Below are 10290 nucleotides of genomic sequence, written 5' to 3' on the forward strand. Positions count from 1 at the left end.
ATTTCATGTTCCAATTGTTAATGGATGTTTGTTGCTGTTTCTTCTCAAAAGCTTTGCTCCATTCATGTCATTAAGGTCAATTCTACTTTGAGGAGGCAGCTCTTCCCCAGTTCTATTTTGAATGCCTGTTAAATTACAGAAGTCACTAAACATAAAGAGATTGAAGGAAACATTTCACATTTATAGAAAATAATGGAAGTGAAGACAAAGTGCCTATTACTCTTTAGAATGCTAGTGATGTCTTTCCTCAAAAATGAGATTTTTCTGAAAGATGGATGAACTGATCATTACTGCTTACATGCATCTGTGAGAGTATGAAAAGCAGAATCACAGAGATGATTAAGTGCCATGAAATAATAAATATGATATTAGAAAGGGTCAGTTGAAAAGAGGAAGACTCTCCATGACATAGATTGACAAAGTGGCTACAACAATGGATTCACACATAACAAGGATTGTGAGAATGCTACAAGACTGGGCAGGGTTTTGTTCTGTTGTGCAAATAGTCACTATTAGTTGGAACTGACTAGATGGCACCTAACAACAACATTGCAACCCTGTATAAGGTTTCCTAGGAGCAACTGGTGAGCTTGAATAGCCAACCTTGAGGTTCAAACTGGCTTTGCAGTCCAGTGCATTAACCCACAGCATCACACCAAGACTCCAGACAACATTAGGAAAGATCAAGGGAAGGGATACTGAAAGCATCATTTAATTAATGGTCTTTATATTTATGATAAGGAGCGCTGGTAGCATAGTGGCTATGAATCGGGCTGTGAATCACAAAGTCAGCAGTTTGAAACTACCTGCTGCCCTGCTGGAGAAAGATGAGGCTTCTGCTCCTGTAAAGATTTACAGCCTCAGAAACCCTGTTCAGGGTAGGTATGGGTCGGAACCGACTCAACGGAACTTAACAACAGCAACATATTTATGATAAGCTCATCTCCTCTACTGGAAAGCAACCAGCATTTCACCAATGTGAGTACCAAATAAAAGGAATAGACAGGGGATATTTGAAGCTTTAGGTAACTTTTTAAAGCTTAACATGCAATTAGTACAGGGAAGAAACCTATTTTATATGAAAACATTATGCAGTATAATTTAATTTTAATAAAGTCCACATAGACTTCTTCCTGAGAGCTTAAAATCCTATCAAAGAACATCATCTCTGATTATTAAGAATAGTTTATCTAAAGAGGTGTGGGAAGTACTCTAAGTGAATTTATGCATGTGTATTCTAAGTGGATGGTACTTATTTCTGTAACCTCGTCCAGTTCAATGATACTTGGATTAAATGTGATGATATTTAATCTAGTGTTGGTGGTGTAGCGGATTACACTTTGGGCTTCCAAATACAAAGTCAGCAATTAGAATCCACCAGCAGCTCCACTGGAGAAAGAGGCTTTCTGTTCTGGTAAAGACTTACAGCCTTGAAAATCCTACATAGGGTAGCTATGAGTTGTGGGTTACTTGCGATGTTTGGAAGCTACAGGCAGTAAAAACTCCTAACTTGTAGGTCTGTAAACATATTGATGCTATTTGCTTCCCTTTCTAAAGAATGCCAAGGCCCTGAATCCTGCTTTGGACCTAAATGATTTTAGGTTTCAAAGATCAAGGGCTGCAATGCAAAATGGTGGGTGTATCTGGTGTGGCCTGCGAGTTAATGCGCTGAGCTGCAGGGCCAGCTTGAACTACAAGGTCTACAGCTCACACTCACCAGCCAGTTTGTCAGAAACCCTAATCAGGGTCACTCTGAGTCGGAATAACTGGAAGGCACTTAACAACAACAAAGCGCTAAGAAAGCTGGTAAATACCAATTTCACTCCCTTGTGAAATTCATTTGTAAAAGGAAAACCTTCCAGAGTGATGAAAATATATAGTGAATAAAGTTTATCAGACTATGACAGCATATCAAGTTAAAAGGTACTTTTATTTTTATTCCAAGCATCTTTATTTTAATTTAATTTAATTTTTTTGATGTTTTATTGTGAATTATGTGATAGTTTACATGGGAAAACATTAGTTTTACATTCATCCTATAGTATATCACTTCATTGCTATGGTTACAATCCCCTCCATGTATCATCAACCATCCAAAGGGTATACACTACAAGCATGCCCCCCCGGTCATCAGCAAACAGCCCCTCTCCCTCTCTGTGTCTAAAGTCAAAAGGTACTTCTGTTAACTTTGTTTTCTTGTAACTGGTCCATATGAATCCACCTTAAATGTGGTGTAAAGTCTATAGTATTAAATTATGATTTAGCTATGAAAAATGTCATCTAGAGGAAAAATGAATGCTCCTTTTGGAGTGTGGGTGGTGCTGTAGGATAAGCACTGGTCCCAATGTCCGAGGTTTGAGCCTACTCTGTGGGAGAAAGACGAACTTATCTGCTCCAGTGATGATTACAAGCCTTGGAAACAGGGTGGATGTGAGTGGGAATAGCACTAAACAACGTCACCAACACCCCATTTAATTTAATTGACTCTTCAGTGAAATGTTAATAACTTTTTCTGGACCTCTTTTCCTGACCTCTTCCAGGTTCTGCTCTTTCTTTTGGAGATCAGTATCACTCTAAAAGAATTTACCACACAGTGCTGTATAATCTATCTATTCATTAGCCCTTCTCACTAGATTGATAGTGCCTGAGAACAGATCTGTGTTTTGTTAACTTTGCCTTCTAGTATCTAAACTGTTTCGTAACAGACATAATCAGAGTCAAGAAATACTTGTTGGTTGGCTATTTATGAAATGGTCCCTTCTCTTTCATTCTCACTTATTCATCTCTCACTCTCTTTAGGTCCTCTCCATCTGTCCCAAGGACATGAGAGCAGATATCTGTGTTCATCTAAACAGGAAGGTTTTTAATGAACATCCTGCTTTTCGATTGGCCAGCGATGGGTGTCTGCGCGCCTTGGCTGTAGAGTTCCAAACCATTCACTGTGCTCCTGGGGACCTCATATACCATGCTGGAGAAAGTGTGGATGCCCTCTGCTTTGTGGTGTCAGGATCCTTGGAAGTCATCCAGGATGATGAGGTGGTGGCTATATTAGGTACTGTGAATTTTCTTCATGTAATAGCAAGCATGTAATGGTTTTACAGGTTTTTGTTTCTCAGTTTTCTTTTTTTTTTTTTGGCATGGGCATATGTTTTAATTGCTCTTAGATGTATTCTTTTTTCTTTTAGTGAAAAACTATCATTTAACTCAATTTTTCAATGGGACTGTAATTTTTTAAAGCTTTTATTGTGAATTGAGTGATCTACATGGGGAGATCATTGGTTTTACACTCATCGTTTCATTGCAATGATTACAATCCCCCCATGCATCATCATTCAACAGTATTTGCTTCTATTACCTCTGGGGTTCTTTTTTGAGTGTGTTTGTGTGGGGGTGTACACAGAAACACTCAGTAATATATCATCATTTAAACAACCTAATGGCACATTCTGCATGTCTGCCTCCTGACTGGAAGCACACGGTATTCTCTTTCCATGAGTCTAGAGTCTTCAGCTACTCTGTCTCTCTATGTCTTCATCTCTGCCTTCATTTCTGGTGTTGCTGCTTCTCTGGATAGGGACCCAACTTCTCAGTTTTCTTAAGACAGATATCCTTTGGTGACTTTAAAAATTGAGTTACTAATGAAATGATGAATTTTAGTGAAAACTAGAAATGCTGTTTCAGCAAAGAACATTAGGATTGGACACAGTCTAATGGGCTGCATGAGAGTTTGATTAAAATATTTTTGGAAACTCTAGGATGGTATCTTGTAGACTAGAGCTCTTCATGGCCTAAGATGCCTTCCATCTCCATATTGATACGTATGAGAAGAGGCTTGTGGAGTAATTGTCAGACTATGAATATGGAGTATTAATCTCAGAGAGTCAATGAGATGTGTCTAAGCCCTTTATGTTAGAGATTAGCAAAGGAGACCTTGAAAAGTTCAGTAATTTGTATGAGTTAGGGCTTAAGTACAGGTCATCTTATTCCAGATTTTTCTGCCTTACTTAGTAGACCTAAGTAGTTAGCTCAAAGCAATGAAGAGATAAGTGAATCTGACTCATGATACTGGAGTGAGCACCATGTAAGTGAATTAGCTTTATAGCTTGAAAGGTGGTTCTATTCATTTATGTTCAAAAGCCAGAAAAATTATTTGGCCAATTGTAAATTAATTCTAAACTTAAGATGTTTTGGATATCTAGGAATAGTTGTTCTAACAAAAAGAAAGGCAGTGACATTCATTACATGTAAGTGAAAAAAATACAAATTTTTATGTTTTGGGGGGCAGTCTAAGATATAAATCTTGGCAAAGAAAAGATTCTAAGTGACCTTTAAGGTGATTTTCTGCTCAAATATCTACAGCAAACTTTTGAAGTCCACATAGATATAAAAGGAATCAATAATGAGAATGAGGTCATAGGAGAATCATTCCTTGCTTTTTTCAAGTAAAATCAATTAGAACTACGACTCCATCCTGATCGCATTTTTCATGGTTTGTGTCTCATGAAAAATGAACTCAGTTTTTAAATGATTGGATTTTTAGCTGCCGAGGTCAACCTACCATAGCTTGAATGCCATTTATTCTCCTAAATAAAAGATTGATTGACATATTTTAGAAACAGCAAAATCAAGCACAAAAATAAAAGATGGATTTCAAATGACTGAATGGCATTATTTGTGAAATTTTGCATAACTGTTTAGAAATAATATTTCAGTGGCAGCTAAATTTCTTCTAGGAACTATTTTTATTTCTGTTTTATTGCAGGAAAAACCATACAGAACTTTAGAGGCAGCATTCTGGACATGCTTAATGCTTCTTAATGCTTGTTTACTTTATTTACTGGAGTGTAAAGAGATTACATATAATCCTTTATTAAAAGAAAGTGTACATTTCACTAGAACAACCCTTTGCAATAATATAGAGCATATGCATACTGTAACCATAATTGTTTGCTTACAGAAGAGCATAAAACACAAATCCCAAAGAGGTGTATTTTCTTTACTTGCATGTTTCTGTCAATGATGGGTAAGAAAAACAGGCTTTAAATATGTTACAGTAAAGTGAGTACCATCATGATAAAGTCCCTCAGCTGTAGTCTCATAGTAATTCACTCTGCCCCAGTTTCTTCATTACAGCTTCACCTTGGTAACTCCTTTTCTAAAAGAAGAATGGAGAAAGTCCTGAGTTCATTGTCTCTGGGCTGGGTAGGTTAAGTTGGAATCATCTGATCCATGAGACAAACAAAATGCATTTTCTTTCCATTTTAAAGTAAAAATGATAACTAGTTTTGTACAATGGCCTAGTAAAAATGAATACAGGGTCCCCTGGTTATTGGATCAGCTCCATTATTTATCTGTCACATTTCTATGGTGGTGGTTACGTGCCGTGGAGTCAGTTCCTACTCATAGTGACCCTGTACAGAGTTTCTGAAGCTGTAAGTCTTTACAGGAGCAGAAAGCCTCATCTTTCTCCTGTGGAACACCTGGTAGTTTCAAACCGCTGACCTTAAGGTTCATAGCCTGATTTGTAACCACTATATTGCCAGAGCTCCTATGAGTGTGCACTTTTTGTTTGCCCGCCTCAAAAAAACTTTGAGATTCAGAGATTTTTTATCTTTCTGTTTAATGAGTCAAATTATAATGACAGTTCTCTGGCAACCTCTTGTCCCTGTTTCCATGGGCCTATATATAACAAAGATTAGCTTAACCAAAAAGCAATCAAATTAGGGGTTTTGTTTACAATATTTTAGGAAAATGAAGAGAAGAGCTACATTCTTTTCATGTATTTTTTTCCCTCTTTCTTTTATCATTTTTGGTAACAATTTTGAAATTATTGCAAACATAAAGAAAAAATGCTATAAAGTTATCAAGTGCAAAATCCTATATATTTTTTTCTTTCCTTTTTAAATGTTTTATTGTGAATTGAATGAAGCCTTACAGACAAGATGATCCATTTTACACTCAACAAATTACATACTGTGTTTCATCTCAATGATTGTAATCCCCTCCCTGCAACAACAGTGATCCCTGTGATTCCTCGCTGTCGTTCCTAGTTCCATTCTACCCAACTCCCGTCCCTTCTCAACTTTGTCCTTAGGAAAACCTTGCCCTTTTGATTTCAAATGATTAACCATTCCATTGTGAGCATATCTTACTAGTGTTGTGGTCCCCCTATGTACCTATCTACTGGTTGGCTGAATACTGGTCTACAAGGATTTCCAGACCTGAAGGGTAGTCAAGGGCCATAGTCTCAAGGTCCTCCATTCTCTTTCAGACCAGTAGTGATGGTGGTGGTGGTAACATGCCATGGTGTTAGTTCCAACTCATAGCGACCGTGCATAAGATTTTCAAGGATATAAATCATTATGGGAGTAGAAAGCCTAATCTTTCTCTCACGGAACAACTGGTGGTTTCGAACTGCTGACCTTGAGGTTAGCAGCCTCAAGTAAACTCAATCTTTTTTTTTTTTTTTTTAAGAACTTTTGAATTTTGCTCCACATTTTTCTCCCATTCTATCTCTATCCTCTAATGTGATCCATTTCAGAGTAGTTGGTAGTGGTGTCTGGGCACTGTCTACCACTAGAGTCATGGAGACTGATGTTCACATGTTCCATTAGCCCACTGGATGTATTGATTCCAAGCCTTTTCAATTCTAATTACTCTTCATTCTTCCACACATGGAGAGAACAATAGCTGCACCTTAGACAGCTGTTCATGAGTTTTTAAGATACCAGACACTACTCAACAAAGTAGGATATAGAGCATTGTCTTTGTGGACTATGTCATAGTGTCCCCTGAGACTATGGTTCTGAGCCCCAAAGCCCAACAACTCATTGCCTTAAATGTTTGATAAAAATCTAAGCTATTTTCATCATTTGCCTGCTGTATGTTCCACCATATACATAGTTATGCAGCAAAGGTATACATACTATGCAGCAAAGGTATATAACTCATGTACAACTATCCTCTTTCAAGCTATTATATATTTGTGGATTATATAACTGTATATGGATCTTACTCTTTCTCCTTTACCCATTTAACTTCTGTTTCAGTCTATGTATCTTTGCAAAGAACACTGTTATTCCAAGGTTGTGTATATATCACTGTTTACCTCAATCTCCTATAGCCCATGCCTACTCGCTGTGCCTTCACCTATTCTCATCATTCTTCTGCCACCCTCCCTCTTCCTGTACATTGCCCTCTTCTTTCTTGTATATTGACCTCCCTATAATCTGAGTAGAGATGCTAAAGCAAGTGGAAGAAATGAGGAGGTACTGTGAGCTGAACATAAAAATTTCAGCTCGAGAAGACAAAGTCAAATATTAAAACAAAATGTCCAAAGATCTGGAGTTAGAAAACCAAAAGGGAAGAGCATGCTCAGCATTTCTCAAATTGGAGGAACTGAAGAAAAAAATCAAACCTTGACTTTCATTATTGAAGGATTCTCTGGGAAAAATTATTGAATGATGCAGAAAGCATCAAAAGAAGATGGAAGGAATACACAAAAGTCACTGTACCAAAAGGAAATGGTTGATGTTCAACTGTTTCAAGAGGTAGCATATGATCAAGTTGGCAGTCTGCTGAAGGAAGAAGTCCAAGGTGAACTGAAGAAACTAGCAAAGAGCAAAGCAACAGGAGTTTATGGAATAATTGAAATCTTTCAAGGAAGTGAGGCAGCACTGGAGGCACTCACTCATCTATGCCAAGAAATTTGGAAGACAACTATCTGGCCAACCAGTGAAAGAGATCTGTATTTGTGCCCATTCCAAAGAGAGGTGACCCAATAGAATGTGAAAATCATCAGACAATATCTTTGAAATTACCATGCAAGTTAAGTTTTACTTTGATATTCCCATGCAAGTAAAGTTTTACTCATTTTACAGAAGTAACTGCAAGCATCCATTAATAGAGAACTTTCAGAAGTTCAAGCGAGATTCCGAAGAGGACATGGAATGAGGGTTACCATTGCTTATGTCCGATGAATCTTGACTGAAAACAGAGGATACCAGAAAAATGTTTACTTGTGCTTTACTGACTACAAAAAGGCTTTTTATTGTATGATTCATGATAGACTGTGGACAACATTGTGTAGTATGAGTATTCCTGAACGCTTAATTGTGGTCATGAGGAATCTGTACATAGACTATGAGGCAGTTCGAACAGAACATGGGAACACTGAATGGTTTAAAATTAAGAAAGGTGTGCAACAGGATTGTATTCTTTCACCATACCTATTCAACCTGTATGCTGAGCAAATAATCAGAGAAGCAGGGTTATATGAAGAAAAACATAGCGCCAGGATTGGAGGAAGACTTATTAACAACCTGCCATATGCAGATGATACAACTTTGTTTGCTGAAAGTGCGGAAGACTTGAAATACTTACTGATGAAGATCAAAGAACACAGACTACAGTATGGATTGCATCTCAATGTAAAGAAACCAAATATCCTCACCACTGGACCAATAAACAACATTCTGATCAATGGAGAAAAGATTGAAGTTATCAAGGACTTCATTCTTCATGGATCAACCATCAACAATCATGGAAACAGCAGTCAAGAAATCAAATAACGTATTGCATTAGGCAAATCTGCTGCACAAAACCTTGAAGAGCAAAGATGTCAGCTTGAGGACTAAGGAGAATATTGAAATTTCTGTTGGATGCCAAAAGAACCAACAGATCTGTGGTAAAAGAAGTGAAGCCAGAGTGCTCCTTGGAGGCCAGGATAACCAAACTTCATCTCTCATACTTCAGACATTGTCAGGAGGGACCAGTCATTGATGAAGGATATCGTGTTTGATACGGTGGAGGGTCAGAGAAAAAGAGGAAGACCCCCAGCGAGATGGATTGGCAAAATAGAAGCATCACTGGGCTCAAGTGTGGCAACAATTGTGAGGTTGGCCCAAGATCGGGCACTGTTTTATTCTGTTGTGCATAGGGTTGCTGTGTGTTGGTGCAAACTCAATGGCACCTAACAACAACAACAATCACCTGAGTTAATATGTGTCTACCCTCTAGCCAGTAAATTACTCTCCCTTCTCTCGTACTTTTGTAACAAAACATCAAAGAATGTTTCTTTTAGTATGAAAACCTCTTCTGAATTTTTATAGTAATTATCTTAAACAATATTTGTTCTTTTACTATTAATTTCTTTCATTCAGCATAATATCTTCCAGGTTCATCTATGTTATGAGATGTTTCACAAATTCATTGTTATTCTTCAACATTGCATACTGTTCCACTGTATAGTTGTACCAAAGTTTATGTCAAATCCATTCTCCTACTGATAGGCATTTAGACCACCTCTACCTGTACAGGGTCGCTATGGGTCGGAACCGACTCGACGGCACTCAACAACAACAACAACAATCGTTTTGTTACTGTGAGTAGTGCTGTTATGAACAACAGTGTGCACAAATCTACTCATGTCCTGGCCCATATTTTTTGTGGATCTATTGGCAAAGTGACAGTATCAATGGGCTGAAGCGTGGCAAAGATAGTGAGGTTGGCCCAGGATTGGGCAGTGTTTAGTTCTCCTTTGCATAAGGTTGCTATGAGTCGGTACCAACTCAACGGCACCTAACAACAACATACCAAGTAAGTAGAGGGATTGGTGGGTCATGAGTTTTTAAGATTCAGTATTTATATTTCCAGATATCTGAGGAAGAGCCATATTGTTTCACACAGTCATTGAACCGTTTTACAGTCCCATCAGCAATGTAGGCAGGTCGCAGTCTCTCCACACCCTTGCCTGCATTTCTTGTTGTTGTTTGAACGTTATTATTAATGTTGGTGTGAGATGATATCGCCTTGTTCTTTTGATTTGCATCCCTCTAATGGTTAATGATTGTAAACATTTCTTCATATGTTTGTTGGCTGCCTGAATAATTTCCTTGGTGAAGTGTCTGTTCATGTCCTGTGACAATATTTTTATTGGCTAGTTTGTCTTTTTCTTGTAGAAGTTTTGTAGTTTTCTATAAATGTAAATATTAGTCCCTTGTCTGATATGCCATTGCAATGTAATTGTTTTCCCTGTCTGTCGACTAATTTTTCACATTTTGGTGAAATCGTTTGGTGCACATTGTTGTTGTTAGGTGCCTTACCAAACATGATATTATTCTCCAATGACTGGTCCCTCCTGACAATATGTCCGAAATATGAGAGACGAAGTTTGGCCATCCTGGCCTCCAAGGAGCACCCTGGTGACACTTCTTCCAACACAAATCTGTTGGTTCTTTTGGCAGCTCATGGCACTTTCAATATTCTCCTCCAACACCATAACTCAAATGC

The 10290-nt window shown here is 37.9% G+C and overlaps 1 protein-coding gene across 2 annotated transcripts in view; it reads left to right on the forward strand.

Moving 5' to 3' along the window:
- Window positions 1-10290, forward strand: part of KCNH5 (potassium voltage-gated channel, subfamily H (eag-related), member 5) — a 608817-nt gene that overhangs the window by 439149 nt on the left and 159378 nt on the right. For both annotated transcript variants that reach the window (XM_006864573.1, XM_006864574.1), the window contains exon 9: window positions 2800-3052. In XM_006864573.1, the coding sequence (XP_006864635.1) occupies window positions 2800-3052 (253 nt within the window). The remainder of the gene's footprint in view (window positions 1-2799; window positions 3053-10290) is intronic.

Source organism: Chrysochloris asiatica, unplaced genomic scaffold (assembly GCF_000296735.1).
Source record: "Chrysochloris asiatica unplaced genomic scaffold, ChrAsi1.0 scaffold00067, whole genome shotgun sequence".
Classification (NCBI taxonomy): domain Eukaryota; kingdom Metazoa; phylum Chordata; class Mammalia; order Afrosoricida; family Chrysochloridae; genus Chrysochloris; species Chrysochloris asiatica.